Below are 21722 nucleotides of genomic sequence, written 5' to 3'. Positions count from 1 at the left end.
GTCTTAAATAACCCCTGCAATGTTACACTATGTCCCCCAATAACTAACGCCTTTTGGTAGCATTTTACAGCAAGGACGCAAGACCTTTCAGGAATTCATAGACCGCTTCGTGGTTGAGTAAACACATTTGATTAAAATATTTGATTAAAACCTTCAGAACTATAAGTAACATACCTGAATTAATAGTATCTAACGCAACAACTTAGGGAATTTTAATGGCAAAGATTTGTGAATTATCAAATCATGTTAATGTCTTCATCATGGTGTAGGATGGGCTAAAGAAATTGAAGTAATGGCATTGAGCGATTTTGGTTGAATTCCAAATGTTATAATTACATATCAGAGCTTTCATTCTTCGTATCTTTAGCCTGGCCTTTCCGATAAAGAGGCAGCCTTGTCCTTCTTTAACACAGCAAAGCAAATGATAAATAGCAGCAGAAAATAAATCATATTCAACTTTTCATATCAGTATGCAAGAGGTCATGAATTCACGATAAGTGTTACCATATGCTTTTGTAAATCATCTTAAACTGAGCAGTGTGGGATGCTTTTTTCTTGCATATTTGGGTTATGTATTTCCTTAAAGACAAAAGGATGTGCTTACACATATGAGCACTGTAAATTTGATTTTTGATTAATCCTTTGGCATCACTCACTGTTCCAGATGATGGGGGGGGGGAATCAAACGTATCTTTAAAACTAGGATTTGTTGCATTGACGCTTCTGTGTTAGTGAGATGAATTCTTTATTTGGTTTTTGGTTTTTATTTTTTAAAACAAACAACTGTTATGAGTGATTTTCACACCAAACCTTTGGTGATTTGTGAAGAAAGACCATCTGCTGATGTCTTGTACAAACCTAAATTATGAACACATTCTCTGCTGAAGAGTAGCTGCAGTCTCATGTAAGAAAGAATTTGAAAGTCAAACATGTGTACTTATATACTAATCTACTGTGCAAAAATGTTCAGCTGCCCCTCATTTCTTTATATTTTGCTAGGGGATGTGGAACAGGTGCAGTAAACATACATGGATCTACAGTGTATAAGGTAAACTGCCTAAAAACACATTTCTAACAAGCTTGAAAGTCAATATTTGGTAGGATTACATTCACCACAGCCTGAACCCTCTTAGGCAAGCTATCTTGTAATGTTTTTGAATAGTTTTCCATGCTTATTGAAGGACATTTAAAGCTTTTCTTTGAATATTGGCTGTTTTTTGGCTGGATCTGGGGAGGCCACTCATAACTGACCGTGTTTCACTGTGTGCTTGGGATCATTTTAATGCTGAAAAATTAAGCTGTTGTCAGTCAGATGCTTTCTAGATCATAGATTCTGCATTTCATCATTTTTTAATGTCTAATGGGAGAGGGCCCACCCACATCTACAATGAGCCCATTCTGACTGCCCATAAGAATATTGTTTTTAATTTTTAATGATCAGAATAACGTATTTAAATGCACAAAAGGCTAAATGTGAATTCTATGAAAACACTGATAATTGAGTACATACAGTGAGGATAAACTTGCTTTCTTTCTTTTATTATATTATTTATTTAGTTACAATTTGAATGTCAGTATTTAAGAGAGTGAATACTCTATGATGGTCTTCACAATGGTGATAGATCAGGTATTGTTTTCATACATTATGCATGTGCATGTATTCACTCGTAATAAACACAAGTGGTAGAATAGTATCAAACACATGCATTTTATGTGATTACAAGTTCCAGCCCAAATTAGTTTGGCCCATCCTTGCACTACACCTGTACACACTGCACACTACATCGAGATATGGCAACTTTTCAGCTAATTTGGCAATCAACTTGGTGCAAACATACAATTTCATTTGTAAAACTGCTTTATGTTTGACATGTATCACATATTTAGCTCAAGAAATGGGAACTAATGTGTTTGAGAGAGGATTTAGTAACAAAGTGCCTAAAGATACAATATAAAATTGTTTATTTGTCAAGTTGACTGGTTCATCCCTTCAGTTAGTTTTTTGGTATCCTTAGATGATAATTAGGTCAGTGTTACGTAACATTTCTCTAAAAGTACTGGACTGAAAATGAGTGAAAAATAGCCTATAGTCTATAGGAAAATTATGAAAGACCTTGTACAGTACTGGTGTAGTTCATTATGTAGGTTACATGGAAAGATCCAGTCTACTTTATGTTTTACACATCATTATAAAGGGATTATAACCTACTCTTGTAGAAGGCTGGTTAATATAATGCTGTGTTTTAGCCCTGAACATGGGACAGGATTTCTGTGTTGGCAATAAAATGTTTTTGTGTGACAAGCTCCTTCACCACTGCAAATTGTATTTTTAGTGTATTTTAAGTCCTTGTGGGCTGGGAGTTTGACACAATAAATACCGAACTCACACACACACAGTAAATCCTGTGGGCTTACTTCATGCAGCAGTTTTAGCTTATGAAGATTTTCCAACCTAGCTGCAAACTGAAGTACCTTTAACCCAAAGATGTCCATCGTTCTGCATTTAATTGTATTGACTAGAAAAAACAAATTAGAAAGTTAACTATTTCTCCTGAACAACCATAAGCAATGAGGCTTGAGGATAAAAATATCAGCATCATTAAACAAGGCACTAAAATGCCTTTTTCATGACTTTCCCTGAATTCTACTTAGTCATTACCTCTTCCCTACAGATTTGTATTTACCATAATATTGTCAACATGATTTAAGACTAACAAAAACCTGCAGATCACTCCACTGTACGTCATTTCAAACTTCCTGATTAATATGGCTTTATTTATTTAGAGAAGAGTGTGAAGCCAGCTACTATAAAAACTGTCATAAATTTAACACATATCAGCGACCATAGTCCCTGTATCGGTTCCTAAAAGAAGCTCAAAAGCCCCAGGACACAACCTCAGTCCTGACTCTATGCATCAGGTACATGCATGCAAAAAAAGAAAGAAAGAAAGAAAGAAAGGAAACCAAAAAAAAGAAAACCTGATGGATAATGTTCGGGTAAGCCCTGATTTGTAACATAATATGGTAATCCAAAAATATGCCAAAAATATTTCATGAGGAGACTGTATTCGGTGGATCAAATATTTATAAGTGTGTGTAAACTAGACACAGCGCATTATGTAAAAAATAAAAAGAACGACAAGCAAATATAAAATATTTATAAATACAAGCCAAGCTCTGCCTTCCTGGAAACCTTGCTTGGCATTTGCTATTTAAAGAAAAAGGCTTTAAGTTTAATTCATTTTTACCATTTCTGAAAGGACAAATGCAAACATGTTGTTTTTTCTATAACCCAAGGCACTTCCTACAAAGAACTTTATTTAAAAAAATGCTTTACATGGCACTTTTGAAAACAAAGCCACAAAGTGCTTTACAAGACAAAATAAAAATGGCAGGCCCGAGCTAAAACTTTAAAAAAAATGGCACACTTAAGACTCTAGATGTTAGGTTTAAATCTGACTTGATAACATTGTTTTGTTTTCTTTGTCATTACTGAAAACAAGCTGCTGACTGATCATTCCCCTCTGTACTACTGTTGTGAGCAGAGTGCTAAAAATGCGCACAACTCAATTTACATATTTTGTGTGAAAATAATGCAGCATGTTTCTACCAGAATGACAAATGACTGGATGTTGATCTCACCAGTAGAATCTGTTGGGGACGACATTGTCATGCACAAGCTGCCATCTTCTTCCAAACTCAACGGAGACATAGAGCTGAAAAATGGGAAGGCATTAATCAAATGTCTACGGCATGAGGTACAGTATAAAGATGATTTTTTTTTTAGAATCTCCAAAAGGATTATTTCAAGATTTATGTCCAACTTCTTTTCCAAGCAGCTGCCAAATCTTTAAATTTTGTGGCATTAAGATTTTTAGTTGTTTTTTAAAAAAAAATACAGCACTACTAAGTGCATGCTTTATGCGGAGATCCACCAGTTCATGTAAAAATGCAGCAACCCTTAGAAGCCAAATTTTAAAAATAAAACAGGGAATGGTGTATATCTACTGTGATGGCTTAAATAAGAGGGAAGTGATATACAAAGTGGTCTCTGAGTTAAAAACCACAGCGTCTTGTTCTTAAAGTAACACAGCAGGATTCCTACCTGACATCTTAAAATCCGTCTTGTAGCTGTCATTGTAATTTTTCTCCATAAAGCCATTTTACTTGTGTTCAAGCAGTCCGAAAGCCTGTCATCTCTCCTTAATGACTGAGCAGCGTGCATCTTAAGCTCTCAGCCTTACAAGGATCGGCAATATCATTTTTGAGTTATCTAAGTACTTACAACTTTTAAAAGACATGACAGGCAATCAATAAATGTAAAATGAAACCCAGCTATAGCTGCGATAAAAGGAACAAGGAAAACCACTGAAATGTAGCTTTACAAAGACATACAGAATGACCTAAAGGCAAACGTCTCTGAAGCATCTTTATTTTGACCCATCTGTGGCTCTCAACTCAGCTTTCATCTTCCTCCCTGCATCATTTATCTCACTTCTCAGACCTTGACTGTTTTTCTCTCTGAAAATCAAGTCTTCCAATAGCAGGCTGGGAGTCCGAGTTTGATGCCTCTGGTTTTGAGTAAAGCAGACAGCAGGGTTCTCACACAGAGTAATGGAGGGTGTGTGTTTATGCTCGCTATTGTGTGTGAGTGAGTTTGTGCATTGTTTGGGCGTGTCTAACTTGTTAACTTTCCCCTGTGCTTTCTGAGGACACATCCATTCAGAGCTGTCTGTAGCTGCACCTTATGACCTGTTAAGGGCTGCAGAAGCGGCAGATATCTGTGCTTGTGAAGACCATGTTATGAGAGTTAACGTTGGCATTAAAATGAATGCATCTGGCCATGAAGGCAACCTATGTTCTGTATCATTTTATAGAGAGATTACTTGCAATGTGACCCCACGGTGACTTCAGTCTGGCAGAACATTCAAGTAAAAGTAACAAAAGAATAAAAAGCAGCAAGTAATCTGTATACAACAGCCCACATTCTCATATGGAGATGTTTTTCTGTCACATTTTCAGATTTTATTGCAACTATTTCATGCCATCTGACAGCTACACTCTACCTTTTGGTCATGGCTGTAAGCCAGGATCCAGTCTTCCTGCTCGGGGTGAAAAAGCAAGCTGAGGATATCAAAGGCTAAGCTGTATTTTTGATAGGACGCCCCCTCGTCAAGGCTAATGAGCAAGCTGCTCTCCACTTCTGGGTCGGTCAGTAACATGATCTAAGACAAGACAAGACAAGAGAAGAGACAGGGGAATCAGCAGCCCACCATGACAGCATCCATTCCACAGGGCTTAAAGAGTGCTTGTGCAACAGACGCAAGGCACAGACTCCTGCAGGGCTGTGTAGGGTAAAAATCATAATAACCCTGCTGACAGACTTATGAATCCACGTACACGACATGCACGTTCACACTTACCTTCATCTTGTTGTTTGGACTGACATACAAGTAGCTCAGTATGGTTTTTGTCCCGACTTTCTCATTGAGCTTTTCATACGTGGTCCCATAATCAGTTGACCTAAAATTCAATTACAGGACAAAGTAAATGGGTTTTGCTGGAGAGAAGAGAAGAACAGCGCAACACCTACTAGTTAAGATGCTGATGGTATCATTAAGCATTTCAGGGAAGCAGAAAATTACCACAGCAGAAGTCGTGAAGCAATTTGCTAAATGAATGGAGATTTTTTTAATTATTAAAATAAACAATAAATCCAGTGTTGCATGTGTGGCTGGGGCATGATATTATTATTCCTTTTAATTAGTAGTGGTATTATAAGTGTTATTATTGTGTTATTATTGATGCTTACATTTAATTACCACTCTGTCGTGTTTTAGAAATCAAATGAAGGACATATTTGCCTGAAAGCTTAATAATGGGGTTTTGAAGTCATTTTTCATCTCAAAACAAAGGCACTATTTCAGATTTCATTTTGAATACCTATTATTTTCACCAAAATAGATATCGGTTTTAGGTGGTTGGTGACATTTCAGTAAAAAATAGCCGTTGCACTGCATAATACAAAAAAAACTTGTGGATTTAGGATGTCTTAGAGGATAAACACCAGTATTTGATATCCTGGCAAGAGAATGCACTGAAATGTTGCACAAAACTTCATGAACTAAGAATGATAATAACTAGGAAATCACTTTGTTTCTTCAGTTCTTGATGACTGTATTAAACACCAACATAACATGCTGTATAGAAATGACATGTAACATGTCTGAATTGTTAAAATTCACTTCATTTGCTGATGATTAATTTATATTTCCCTAGGAACACTTGGAACAATATAGTGGAAAGAAAACTGAAAGAAAATGGCTGAAATTAAAAAAATATATTATCACTAAATTAAAGCAAAATAAAGCAGAGGATGTTTTGTAACAGGCAAATAAAAAAAGTAAATTTATAAGTATAAAGAGGGCAAGAAAAATGTATTTCCGGGCATGATAATTGTATATAAATGATGTTGGAAGGTTCATATGAAAACCACTTTTGGCTGCTCCATTATCCACAAAGGAGTCGCCACAGCGGGTAACTCCACATGTCAGATTTGGCAGATTTGTTACGACAGATGCCGTTCTTGACACAAGCCCAAACAGATCTATGTTCCCAAAGTTGAAAGGGATTGAACTTTCACTTGTTAGGCGAATATAAACAATGTAAAAATATGAAGGTCCAAAACTAAATATACATAAAACTTTACATAAATCAAAATCATTATACATACTGTGCATTACTTACTGTGTGGAGGTGTGGAGAAACACATTCAAAACAAGAGCTAATACAGTGCGTATGGTACAGGGGAAAAATACTACAGGACTTAAAAACCAACCATAAACCAACCATGCAACTATTCATTAAACTACATGCCTTAAAATGTTACTATTCAGTCCATCTCAACACTGCACTGGTAATATACAAAGCACAAAATAATCTACCTCCAAACTGTATTCAAAGGTTAAATCAAATAGGTGTAACCATTGTGGAATAGGTATGACAAGGAATTAAGATTGTGTAGTTCTCTTTTTAAATTCCAAAAACCAGGTGATGAACAAATGTAAAACCTTATTACTATTGTCTGTGAAACATTCGCTTTTGTCCTTGTTTACCATTTGTTTCAAATGTATTATCTTTCATTTGGTTTTTGTTTCAATGAAATCGAGTTAGAAAAGCATTGCCATTTCAAATTTGCTCTGTATAAAGGATAGGCACGATAAGCTAAAGCTTCATCCTTCAACTATTCTGTCAGTAATTTGTGTTCCTCCCATTTAATTAAATTCTTTGTTGTCAACATTTATTTTAATGGGCACTTCTTTTAATAACAACAAAAATTTAAATGCTTGTCATAAATATGTGGAAATGGATAGATTCAGCATTTGATGACAAAGTGTAGACTTTACCAACTTCTATTACACGAAATTAAATCTTTCACCTTTTACTGACAGGAAAGTAACTTGCGTCACTGTGGACACAACAATGACATTAAGTTAATGATTCAGTGTTAATGCTTTTGTGCTGATCTCTCCAAGGGTCCAAACAGTGTGCAACTACATTAACATCAACATAACAGTAACATCAATGTGTCCTGCTGTATAACTACAGAGCGTAATATCAGAGAGGAGATCTTACCTCCATAAAGAACTCTCCGTTACTCTGCCAGAGTTAAAGTCGTAGTATTTTGTCAACATGAGAATCACCTAGAAAACAGATCAAACAGATTACCAGCTGTGAAGGTGTGTATCATCAGTTTTCAATAGCAGCCACAAAGTGTCAGATAGTGAACCAAAAGCCGCCCATGCATGTGTCTTTTAATCTCCCTGACAGACAATGCTTTATTAAAAACACAACAAAACCGTGATGCCTTGTCAACCCACTACCCCCGTACGCCATGAAGCCTTGTGCATATTCTCAAGGGAAAAAATCTGATCACATATGTATGATATACTGCGTTTTATATACCTATATATTGTTAAGACAGAGTAGAGGACCAAGAAATGCAACCACTGGTGAGCAATGACTAAATGAATAAATCAGTAAACACTATAATTTATTCTTGGCATAGAAAGGCAGACCTTAAAAATATATAGGACATCCATTCTGTAGAGAGTCATAAAAAATGTCACTTACATGTGTGGTTTACAGTTCACAGGGCTTTACCAAACACATAAAAACTACAGATTTCCTGCTGTCTTTCAAATTAATATTAATAAACGGCTTGCTGTGGAATATCATTTGCCTGCTTTTCTCAGAACGTATCAAACCTTAATCAAAGCCAGTGTGTTTGTATGTGCATGTAATTACTGATGCATGAAGGCGTGTTTACATGCTCTTTACTTGTTTGTTTTTTTACTTTTTTTTTAGTGAAGAAACGGTTTTACATATAATTATATATATTTAGCAGAAACAAATGCAGAAATAAAAATAATGTCTGCTAAACAGTCATTGTGAGCTAATGAAGGGCACCACGTGAACAGCAGTTCACATGGTGCCCTTCATCCTTTACGCAAATTAACTGCTCAAGCAGTGCCCTTTGTGCACTAGGGAATCATAAAACCAGCAGCTCATATAACTCTCTTGGGAAGCCTTTTGAGGCATCTTGTTGAGCTTTTCACCGCTACCTTCTAATTATCAAGTGTTATGAGCATTTGGGGTGACATTCCCTATGATGACTAAGAACTTCATCATATTAACAGGAATTTTTAACTTTTTTTATTAAACTTTTGCATATAAAAAGGCCAAACAGAACTCATTTTCCAGGTTAAAATCAAACAAATCCTTTTCATCTCTATTTGATAAATGTGCACTTTCAGGTGAATCATGTACCATATTTTCTGTAAAAAAAAAAAAAAAAGTATTTTTCAAAGCTAAATTATTCAATATGAAGTCAAATCAAGTTTGTTCTCTATATGCTTATAATTCCTAAATATACTGTAGATGCAAAGACGTGTCACAGCAAGCGAGCGAGACCATAATTAGGTTGAAACAACAAAATAAACAGAGAGATAGCAAAAGGTTTGGGAGAAAAGCAACTTCAGAGCATCTAACAAGTCAAGAACACTCGAGGAGGTAAGCATATTATTGCCGAGGTTTACAATCAAGACCTGCCTTCAAAAATGGGCATACAGATGGTTTAGACAATCAAAGTGCAAACCACTGGTTACACTCAGGAACAGGAAGGCCAGATTGGATTTTCTGAGAAAACACCTAAAAGAGCAGGCACAGATCTGAAAAACATATTTGGACAAATGAAACCAAGATGAACTTGTACTAGAATGATGGGGAGAGAAAAGTATAGAGAAGGAGAGAACAGCAGCTCCTGTTCTGAAGCATACCACATTATTTGGTGGATCATGGTAATGTCATGGCATGGGCATATGAAACTGGACTGCTCGTGTTTGTTGATGTGACTGCTGATAGAAGCACCAAGATGAATCATGAAAAATAGTGCAAAACTGATCAGGTAGTGCTTCACAGTGCAAACGGATAATGACTTGTAGCATACTACAAAGCAACCCAAGAGTTTCTCAAGGCCATTTTTCAATAGCCGAGTCAGTCACCTGATCTCAACCCAGTAGAGAATGCTTTCAGTTATTATGTACAAAACAGACAGAGCCACAAACAAGCATTAACTGAAGGTGGCTGCAGTATAGGCCTGGCAGAGCATCTCAGAGGAGGAAACATAGCATTAGACAGGCAGTCATCCAGTCCCTGTTACTTGAGTCTGTGCAAATGGAAGACTAAGTATTCAAATGGCTGCGATTCGTTAACAAAAATTAAACAAATAAATCAAGCTAAAAATCTGCATTTTGGTTACATATCAATTGTTTTAATTAAAATCCACTGTGGTTTACATATTTTTAAAAAACTACAAAATTCATGTACAGTAGTTATGTTTTCAACAAATTCTGGACTTTTTTTCAAGTACATATTGTTATTGTTATTATTGTGTTATTATGCGATTGCAGTTTACTTTGGACATTATATGACTGGGGTTGAAATCAGTGATCATTTGCTTTGATTAGCTGTCTACAGATCAGTTAATATTTTATCACAATTACTCTGAGCTGAATGAAAGATCCTCTCAGAGATATCATATTTGCAATTACTGTATATAACCTCTAAACAGCAAATTTATGTTTCTCCAAGAGAAAACTCCATTATCTGATATATTATGAATATTACCAATAGCCCACTGCTTCTACCTAACACCACACCGTTAATGCAGTAAATTGTAAATTCACGGTTTTACTTTCTTTCCAGACTGTATTCCCCCTATGCATAGGCTGAGACAGAAAACTCTGACTCTGCTCTTACCTTGTGCTGAATGTATAAAAATTCTCTTTATGGGAGGTAGTTCTAAGATAATCCTCACAGCTTGTTATAACTTTGTGTCCAGACTGGCTTGCAGAGATTTATGGTCTTCCAATAAAATGGCCTTTATGCCTTCCAAAAGTCATAGCCTCATGGACACTGTCATACACAATAAAACAACCTGCAGCAGTCTGAAAATTAGGACAAATTACACTCCCACCCCCTCTTCTGTATGGCAATTAGCTTTATGCATTTCCTTGGAAAGACTCCAGGATTACAGCAAAATGTCATGTGTATCTACCTTCCTGCTGGCTGGAAAAGAGTCCTGTATTCTGAGTGATGCTGAAAGTAAGGTGAAACTTGATGGCTGCAGTTAACACGTCAATAAAGTGATACAATATTCACTTTGTTGGCATGTCTGTGTCAGAAAGGTGCTTAACATGTCACAGAAGCTATTAAATTGCTTTTTCAAACCACCAGATGAAGGCTCTTCTTTTAATGAATACACCACATGGTAATTTATCCTCTGAAAATGGTAAAAGAATCTGTTTTAGCACATTTTTACCTTTCAATTTGAACAAAGGTGTCAGCTACCTGGGGGTAAAACAACTCTCTAACTCACTGTTTGGCTCATATTGTACTCTGGCTTTGGTTCAGTCCTTTCCCTTGTTTTAAAGGGGAGAGGGGGTGAATAAGAAACAAATGGTGAAGAATATTTTTTCCCATGGATATAATAGAAATGCACCTATAGATTAACAGATGGATAAATGAAAGAAAAATAAACTGAAATGCTAGATCCTGAACGCAGTAGATCTTGATGTACTCAAGCCCTCACATTATAATAACTATTATTAAGTAACAGCAAATTGATCATAAATAAACCTAACAAACAACAAAATAAAAATGGTGAATAGCTGAATAGTAAACCAGCTTCAGCTTTACAATAACCATATAGATAATGTTACTGGACTCTATTTAGGTTTATGACTTATGCAGGTTGGTAGGTGGAATGGTTCATTTTGGTTTTTACCAGCTTTAAAAAACAACAACAACTGTATACAACTGTATATAAGCACAACATCAGTGGCCTTGAGGTGACTGTTGTTGGTACAAATAAAACTGAATTGAATTGAATTATTTTTGAGTAACAGATAGACCACATAACCTCCTTGGAGGAGATAAAGAAGTATCAGCTCTATAGTCAATATTCAAACCATTCATGGTCATAAAACTGAATCTGTTGTTATAAATACTTTTACAACAGTGGCTGGATGTTGGAATCAGTTTTTAGGCCCACGTGGACCAAGACAGCCAAAATCAAAAATTGGATTTTTGCAGATAAACAAATCTTGCTTCTCATTCAGCAGTCGTAAAATCATTAAGCAATCTGTCTGCACTTGACTATGGGGATATTGTTTACATGCAAGCTTCTTCATCTACCTTAAGTCCTCTTGATTGTGTGTATCACAGTGGGGATTGTTTTTTATATATTTTACATGAACAAGCTTAGAAAAGATAGCATCATTCTATGATTGTATTTACTGTCCTACTGTAAAAACTCCTTGCTTGCATATGCTCTTTAATTAAATTTAAACACTGTAATTACGATGTCCAATCCCAGGACTGCTAATAATTTTAACATTAGCTGGACTTCTTGTTCACATACTGCACTGGAAAAACTGAATTTAAATACTTTGCTGTCAATAAATGGAAAGAGCTGCAAAAAGCTAGGAAACTACATTCCCCGATTTAATAGAAATATTTTAAAAGGTTATATTTATTTATCTTGAACTAACCTTGCATTTGCTTTTCTTTATTTGTGAATGAATCACGCGTGATGTGTAAGGTGAGTGTCTAAATAACAGATTTAATAATAATAATCAAAACCTTTTGCAGAGTGCTTATCGAGATCATGTACCACCAGACAAACCACGCATGTTTACACTGCAAATCAACCTCAACCTACTCCTGCAGCTAAGGTGTGGCACATAGGCTGCAGTAACTCCAGCATGTTTCCAAAGTGGATTACTTGACATCCAAGTGCAAGCAAATTGATTTTTCAACTCTTAATCCTTTGTAAATCTTAAACCTTGAAGGTAAATGGCCTGGGATGAATTTGATCATTATATAAGAATGAATGGAGGCTTAATGGTGACTTAAAGAGCTTAGGGTGAAGAGATTACTGGTGGGAAATGAAGGCGTTGTATGCGGAGGGGTAGGGGCGGTGTGGTGGTAGAAAGCAGTGTGAGGATTCGGTTACTGAAGGATGAACACTTGAGACAAATGAAATGAGCAACAGAGTGCACACTGCAATTCATTCCTACTCTAACCAACCCGCTGATCAGGCCTTATCAGCTGTTGGAATTAAGACGCCTCATCAATAAAACTGTCATCACATTTCGCCACAGCAATTAAACAGATGGATGATTCCATAAAAGCAGTTGTTACAGGAGTTACTCACTGGAATATTAATAATAAAGACAAATATTACACATCAAAAAGTGGTCACTGTCGAAGCCTTTTTCCCTGCTGCATGCTCAAATGTAACACATCCGCATCACAAGTAAGCATACGATCCGCCGTTAACACAAATACACAATTTAAGCAAATTTAATTACTGCATGTTGTCATAGGGCATCAAGATTTTGCGTAATGATGACGCTTAAAGGTGTGACAACTGGTGGCACTGATTTTCACAAATAAGGCAAACTAATTGGGAGAAGAAATGTGAGAACACCTAGATATCCACACCACAGAGGTGATAACAATGTTAGAGTGCACGCTGTTTAAGGAATGGAAAAAAAAAACAAAGCTTAGCAAGCAAATTCAATGCTCCCAGAGGAAGCACAGCAGAAATTATGAAACTTCACTTTATGAAATTACCACATTAAACAGCATAATTTAACACCTTCAAAAAAGAAAGCATTGTCTAATTTTATTAGGGTGTTTATTGCCCTACGACACACTGCGCGGCAACAAAAGCCTGCAGGAGGGCATGCCGTCATACACTTCAATACCACCTGAGTGAGACACACAATGTACAGAGCCTTTTGTCTGCCACATCAATTTATATCATTTCATTAACAAAGGCAACATTTCCTCGTAGAGCAGATGTTGCGCTGGAGCTAGGTTGTTTGAAGTTGTTGGCTTTCCCATGGATTGCAGGTCACTGCAATCATAAATTATGAAGTAACTGCTCAACAGCACTTTGCACAACATAAACTATCCGTGTCCTGATGAGAATGATGTATAAATACAAGAAGGTGTTAATCGGAGTAAATGTGCTGCTTGGGAATTTAAGTAAAGGCTTTCTGACCGCTGCTTTAACAAGGATGCACATTTTACTTTCATTCTTGCAGAAATAAAGTTCATCTACGATGTGCCTGATGGCAGTACTCTGTTCCTCTGGCAGACAGAAAACATCAAATAATCAGCATTTTAAGTGCAGCTTCACATTACAGCTTCGGCTTTTGAGCAGAGCAGCAAGTATGTGACTTTATTGGACTTCTCTTGCCGAGACAACGGAACTGTGTCGAAGTAGAAGCTCGGTTGGCAAGTCATCTGAAACGGCTTCCTTACTCTTTCAGCTTACGCTCTCGCATCATTTGCTTCTTCACCATAAATGAACGCCCAGGCTAGTCCAGCAGCTGGGTTGCAGCAGCATGCTAAGCTTGTGAGTCAGTGTGCACGAGGAGGGGGTCTGATCAATGCAAGCAAGATTAGACAGCAAGTGGGTAGGTTTCCAACTCAGCCAAAAAGTTACGCCCGCTGTGCGAGGAGGATTTGTCTTTTTCTTTTTTCAAAACTCTCTTTAAATCTTCAGCACTCACTTTGAAATTTGGAAGTGCTGAGTGAAAAGGTAAAAAATTGACAGTGTGTTGACAAACCTAAAAGCTCCCTGGACTCTTCAATATGTTTCCTCTGACGTAAATAAAGTAAAACAGCTGATCCTTCTGTTTGCCAAAATGCATCACTGTAAATCCAAAACGGAGAGCTCGAGTGAGCAAATCAAAGTTATGGTTTTGATTATAAGGCTTTTCTTGAAGCAGCCAGATGGTATATGAACAAGTAATGCAGGTGGCCACTGTAAAATGAAAGTGTTCTGAACCACAAAATGAGGTGCAAACTGAGCAATGGTCGACAAAAGAATATTGACAGCAGCAACCAACTGGCAGAGTGTTTGAGCTGGAGCACTGAGGCGCTGAGGCACACCAAGCAGCCGACAACTCAAATAGCACTTCAACAATATAGCGGTAATTTTAACATTAATTGTGAAGATATCTGTGCAAATGAATAGGCCAACTCTTTGCTTACCAACTGGTACTCCAATTATTCTGAAGCTTTAGCAGCTGCTCATGAAACAACACTGAGTCACAGTGGAAACAGCCAGAGCACACATAACAATAGCATGGACCTGCACAGCATAAGTTGTATTTAAGCAAACAAAAAGAAGTGCAAACAAAAAGATGTGTCTGTGACAAGAAAAAAAAGGAAAAAAATAACAAAGAAAGAGGTGAGATCTCATTATGCATTGTTCCCGGCAAATTAACTTTATCCTTGTCTAGAATAAGATCGTTACCTGAATTTGGAATTTCTGCTCTGTTAGACCACACTCGGTGCAGAAGAAAGGAAACCCAGGAGGGGAACGCAGCTTGCCAATAAAAAAAAACACAATCAGCAGGATTTCAAGGCGTAAGAGAACCTCACCACAGGAAGGCTTGGTGGCTCGGCAGAGCTGAACTCATCCTGCCAGTAGTTTCTGTGCAGTGCTGAGCTTTAAAAAATCAGTCTCTCTGTTTATCCATGCAGTACAGGCAGTACTACAGCCATAAATTGTCAGGAAAAATTAATTTGTTGTCTTCGGTTGTCTTATGCTAAGTCATGGTGTTGCGATTCCTATCATTATGTATTTCATGAATTTATTTATGTGTGTGATGTTTCCCTTCCCGAAATGTTACACCAAGCCCCTCGGGCTCCACATCCCAGCCAGGAGTGAGCAGAGCTGGTGGAGGTCCGTTCTGGCTGCGTCGGTCAGTGGGCTGTCTGAGGATGTCTGAGCATGTCAACAGGCTGTTTGCTGTTTGTGATGCTTTGCTGAAGAGACAGAATTTACATGAGATAAAATAGTGGAAAGGTGTTAATGACCGGACTAGTTTTTGAACCCAGCACAAATAAAAATGGCAGAACAGCAGCAATATGATCCAGATTAGAGTTTGCTGCAGAGAAAGCTGCACTTTTTTTGTAATTACTTCAATATGGCATTTGATAGAAGTGGGACAGGAAATTGTGTCAAACTGATCAACAGGGAGATGTGAAGTCATAAATCCCTTTCATGTCACTGTTTATTCATTAAGATTTAATTTAGCATTGACTTATATGAGTATAGATTTAAAGAAAGAAAGAATGACAGCATTATTCTTGCTTTATTACATTTATTAATAATGAGCTAATTTTGGGTAAGGTCCAAAGACCTCTGAATTTTTTCTGACCCGTGTGCTCATTTTCTTAAAAACATGGCATATTGTATGTTTGCTGTGCCTTTCCTGTCCTTTACATCAAACCAAAAATGCAACATCTTGGTAAATATGATTATTTACTTTCCTTCCAACACTTTGCACGTCTCACTTATTTTTGACTGTTTTTTCAGGTCCACACAGCAGTTTTTTTAACCATATACTGCTTATTTCATCCAATTTTATCCTGCATATTCCTGGTGCTGATACATTAGCATTTTCTTTGAGTAAGGCCAGCTTTGTACTGAAAATATCGCACTTTGGGCAAACACAGTATTCTCGCTGTGGCTCCGGGATGATGGTATATATGGGAAAACAGAGAAGAAGAGGCCTGGAAGTTAGAAAGGAAAGAGATATGATTTTCACGTTTTTCAGCACCCTCAAGATTTATTTGTTTGTTTTATTAGCATGAAGTTTCCAGCCTTAATTTTGATGTATTAATTTACATACCTCCATAGTGCTCTAACATCAACATTTTGCTTTTGATTCCTTAATTATCTTGGGAAATCACATCATTTTGTTCACACTGGTAGTATGACTGAAACCACATAACCTCATCTTTAACGGGGGCGATTGTGGCTCAAGAGTTGGGAGTTCGCCTTGTAATCGGAAGGTTGCCGGTTCGAGCCCCGGCTCGGACAGTCTCGGTCGTTGTGTCCTTGGGCAAGACACTTCACCCGTTGCCTACTGGTGGTGGTCAGAGGGCCCGGTGGCGCCAGTGTCCGGCAGCCTCGCCTCTGTCAGTGCGCCCCAGGGTGGCTGTGGCTACAATGTAGCTTGCCATCACCAGTGTGTGAATGTGTGTGTGAATGGGTGGATGACTGGATATGTAAAGCGCTTTGGGGTCCTTAGGGACTAGTAAAGCGCTATATAAATACAGGCCATTTACCATTTAACTGATAATTTATCCTCAAAAAAACAGGTGCTGGCAAACTTAAATATATCTGTAACCCTAAATCTTATCTTCCGTTTTCAGGTTTATGTAGTTGGGGTGCGGTAGACTCACGCTGTTCATGTAACAGCAGAGATTTATATACATATAAAAGTGAATTATAGGACAGATGTTTGTATTGACTGTGAATACACAAATGGCTTGCTCATCTCATCATTCTTATAGCCCAAACCTAACATACACAAAGACTCAGCTCAGGAACATTACAGTTAAAAAGATACTGTAGTGATGCTTACCCATATTGACTTTCAAGGGCACAGAAGACAGTCATAAAGTGGAACTGGAGAATGACAAAATTTTATCTGTGATTCAGTCAGTGAGTCATAGAAACGACTAAAAACTCGGATGAAACTGGTGACTGACTGCATACCTGGCCAGCCTCCAGTTTCGCAGTAGCGGATGAGACAATTCACCAAAAACTCAATGAGGCAGATGAGGAGAAGCTGCACACCAAGCTATCAAGAACGTGATCTATGAAGAGGAGGATGCCCTCTACAAAAATGGGAAAGCTGAAAATATGGATTGTTATGAACTGCGAAGCTTCTCCTCGAGGTTGCTCAAAGCAGAGAAGCACAGAGAAATTCAACACTACATGCACAGAAGGCTTCAAGCTTGACCATGATAAAATAGTTATGAACCACGTTAAATGTCTTAACCCCTGAAAAGCTCAAGGACTGGGAGATTTATTAGGAGCCTCTCTATCTATCTACTAGTAATTTAAGCATTCTTTTGGACAAAAATGTTTGAGAATTTTCCTGGACGTCGTAGCACTCTTCCCTATCCTGACCTTGAAAATATGGAAGGGTGGGGGGAAAATGTGTTTTCTACTAACAATACTATCAATAATTTTCTGCTTTTAACTTTTTCCTTCACAAAACAAATAACACAATGTGCATCCTGCATTCTTCTTCTTCTGTGTAACAGCTGGATAAAGTGAAAATAAAACGGAACAGATGTTTTCAAGGTCATGTGATGCTGGATCGTATCCCAGTGTAACCTGGGTAAGACCTGGGACAGGTTTGACAGCCTCACAGGGGAAACAGAATGACAAGCACTTTCACACCTGCAGGCAAGTTAGACTTTCCGATTCACCTTGCTAGTCTTTGGACTGTGGGAGGAAACTAGAGCACCTGAATGAAGCCATTCGAACACAAGGACAACACGCAACCTGAACATCATACCCTCTAAAATTACAACGTTCAACATTAAACTAACACATCGTTTGTTCAGATAAATTGGGTGCGACCCACACAGCCCAATCCTGCAATATTCTGCAGAAGTAATTTGCAGTGCTGCCTCTGTCGCACAGTTTTTGTGATTTTTCCACATCATTTGAAGTTAAATGTTTAGTTGATGGGGACTCACGATGCCTGATTATTTACCTGATTAACTTCTGGTCACCTGTCTTGCACTTTTAGCAACACTGCTCACCAAAATTCCAGTCTGATTTTCCACATGGCTGCCATGAAAAGATCCATTATAAATTACAGCAAGCATGTTTTTAAAATAAGTATTTTATATAGTGTGACTAAAACTGCAAGTTTTCATTGATTTACCTTATATATCGCTGGTTTACCTGTGCTCTCTGGATGTATACGTTTTGTCCAATTTATACATGTTCTATAAGCCAGTGACCTGAAATATTTGCTGTAAGCCTTACCCACAATTTTTCCATCCATATTGTAGATTCCAAAATTCAGTCTAAGCTCTCAGCTAAGATGCTTTGTCTATTTTACTGAACAGAGGAGAAGAGACAGTCCTCCCCTGGAAAACAGCTGTTAAATGAGAGAGTCGCTACCTTTAGGCACCCTTATAACCTACAAAATGAAACTTTGAAATATGTGTTTAATGTTTTAAAAGGCTCTATTTTAAAGCAAATTCTGAAAATTAGATAACAGTCTTACTCCAGCGTCCCTGTCTCAAGCCAGGAATGGTGATGACTTGTGCTATGACGGCTGAAACAACAGATTGATCACAATCGTTTATCCGGAGGACGTGTTGGAAGAGACCCAGTGCACTGAAAAAGATGCAAGCAGACTATAAGAAGCAGCCTGTTGGAGATACACACACCTCGTTTGTTCAAATAAAGAGCGACAAAGTCTAACGCAAATATGGTTTATCAAACACTATTCACCTGTGGATATTTAAGCTGTTATAATTCCTCCTGCAAAACACGTTGTGCCCTTGGCTCCACTCAAAAACCCAGTGCTGAAGAGTTTATTGAAATAATCTAATGCAGGTAAACCATTGAAAGTTATTTAATGCTACACTACAATTCACCGTGAAGCAAACATTCAAATATATCTCAATTTATTGCAGTTTCTTCTTAATAGAGTCCTTGAAGCTTGCTAATTAACCGCTACAGTTAAATTGTTCAACTCTAATGAAGGCAGCCTTGGTATTGAAATGCTAAATGTGACAGACAACAACCACATGAATTAGCAGCGTGGACTGAGCACTACTTTTGATTTTGTCTGTTTTTTTGTGTTGATTGAAAAGCTGAAATGATGTTGCAGCTTCGTTTGTGAACCGTGATAATTGGACAAATGATAAATGAATGGCACCATCCATCAACTAGGCTTCAGCAAATAAGTACCAAAGCATCTGCCTGAGCTGGACAGAAAAACTAGATATCAAGGCATGTCGACATCAAGCTCGGACAATGTGTGTAACAAACCGTACAAACTGACTGAATTTCTTTAGATGTAATGCTTCATCAGTTATTATATGTCAGAGTTTTCAAGCAAGCACAACAAACAAATATCTACATTTTTGAGCACTACTAAAAATATAATGTCATGGACGACAAATATAATGTGATAACTGTGTAAATTCTCAAAGCAGGTTCCCATACAAACTGAGTTACACGGGTCCCTAAACGGTTCTTCTTTCTTTGTATGACAGTCAATAATACAAAATGTGTTATTCAGCCTGTAAGACAAGGTTGCTTAGGCCTGTGATGTGTGATACTAAATGTCTTCTTGTTTCCAGGGAATCTGATTAAAGCCCTTATGACTAAACTGTAAGTGTTAATAGATTAAGCAAAGATGTTTAATTAGGACAAGGCTTCATTTTGAAATAGATTACTGCTTTAAATAGATTTATTTTAAAAAGTAGACCAGCTGGAAAATGTACACGTTTTCTTACTGACCACCTGGCCTCCACTTACACACATGGAGAAAGAGAGAAAGAAGGGGAGAGGGTGTGGCAAGTAACACACACACACACACAAACACATTAGACTGTGAGTAGGCGAGATGAGATTCTGCATAAGGGGGAAATTTGTTGAAGCAGAAAGTTCGCCATGCAACTGTGAAGACGATAGTGCCAAATCCTGCTGAAAATGACTTAATACAATAATAGGTTTTGGAGTATAACTAATACTATTAATTAAAAGCAGACAAAAATACACAAAAAAGCACTTTAATCACTTTTTATTACTGTGTGACTTTTGGATCTTTGGTACCCCAAGATACTCCCCATCTTATACTGTAACTATACTGCATTATGGATGATAAGCTTATTTACTTTCCTGGCAAGAGGTAGAAAACTGTGTGCTGTGAGGCTTATAGCTTAGCATAATGAATACAAACTGGGGGGAAACTGTTCAGAAATCACTCTAGTCACCCCATAAAGCAAAAATATTCTGCTGTTGTTGTAGACAAGATGTATCATACCAGTTACTTTTTGGATAAGCTGGGGAAACAGTTTCCCCCGTTTCCAGGCTTACTGCTAAACTCGGCTAACCACCAGTTGGCTCTGGCATCCTAACTAGTGTTTATGTGCAGAGGAGAGAGGATCCTTATCAGAACTATGAGCAAAAAAGCCAATAGGTGTAACTGCCCTAAAGTCAAAGCAGAGCAATACTGAGGTAATGTATTCAAATAGGAACTTTCCACAGCTATGCTGATGACACAGAATTATGCACACCCGTGCAGCCAAATGATACAATAAGTCTGATGAGTAATAACTTTGTGAGACTCATGAAAGACAAGCAAGGTAAAAATACTTCTGCTTTGCCTCAGGGCCACAAGAGATGTACTGTCCAAAAATCTTAGCTCTCTGCTTCCACAGTTCAAGCCTAAGCAAAAGACATTAGTGAGAGTGTGTTGGACTTTGATCATAGCATTATATTACACCATAAAATTGGAATTCTCTCAGCTGAGTAATATTGCCATATCAAAAACCCAGTTTGTGCTTAATTCTCAGTAGACTAGACAAGCCTACTGTGTATTTCAGTGGTCTTGCTGAGAATTTGATTTGTCAATTATAAATCATTCAAATCCGGGTTCTTGTGATATTGACCAGAACAAGAAGAAGAGAACACTGAGTGATTCTGGTTTTAGCTGAACTCGGTATAGCTCCATATATATTTTACAGATATTAAATAACTTGTTTGTCTATAAAGCACGACAGTGTTTCACCAGCTTCCATCCTCAAGGCTCCCTGTTGTTTTAAGTGTCTTTACATTTACTCACATCCTCCATGTAGGTTGTTTGAAGTTCAGAACCACAATCAGACCCAAGAAAATTGGATCTGTCCAAACTGTAGAAAGTATGTCCCTCTGGATATCAGGGAATAACCCCCACTGAGCATTCTGTTATCTTTCAGCCTGTAAATCCATTTGTCTCCAAGTCCTTATTTTAGCATGTCATTGTATTATGATGTTATTTCATGCTTCATTTATCCTTAATTTGTCTTTTAGTCTAAAGGACTCCAGGTTTAGGTTCTTTGCATGATTGTAATTATATTGATTCTTAATTATTACGCTATTATAACTTTCGTCCTATACTTTATCTGAGCCATTCTTATATAATGGGTGGTAGGAGAATTATAGTTTAATTGATTTAAGCTTGCAAATAATATGTATGCAGAGAACTTACAAATGAGTGACTGACCAAAACGGGGAAAAGCAAAATGAGCTTCTGTGAGTGACTAAA

At 37.4% G+C, this 21722-nt stretch overlaps 1 protein-coding gene across 1 annotated transcript in view; it reads right to left on the bottom strand.

Moving 5' to 3' along the window:
* The window catches only part of LOC146695377 (VPS10 domain-containing receptor SorCS1-like), a 51433-nt gene that overhangs the window by 28549 nt on the left and 1162 nt on the right, over positions 1-21722 (bottom strand). The window contains exons 2-5 of the mRNA XM_085477487.1: positions 7636-7703; positions 5424-5523; positions 5067-5225; positions 3643-3716 (exon numbers count right to left, since the gene is read on the bottom strand). Coding sequence (XP_085333613.1) covers positions 3643-3716; positions 5067-5225; positions 5424-5523; positions 7636-7703 — 401 coding nt within the window. The remainder of the gene's footprint in view (positions 1-3642; positions 3717-5066; positions 5226-5423; positions 5524-7635; positions 7704-21722) is intronic.

Source organism: Copadichromis virginalis, linkage group LG13 (genome assembly GCF_057382275.1).
Source record: "Copadichromis virginalis isolate Kocher_CV1m ecotype Utaka linkage group LG13, C_Virginalis_male_GT1.1, whole genome shotgun sequence".
Lineage (NCBI taxonomy): Eukaryota > Metazoa > Chordata > Actinopteri > Cichliformes > Cichlidae > Copadichromis > Copadichromis virginalis.
This window is presented reverse-complemented; position numbering and strand designations above follow the sequence as displayed.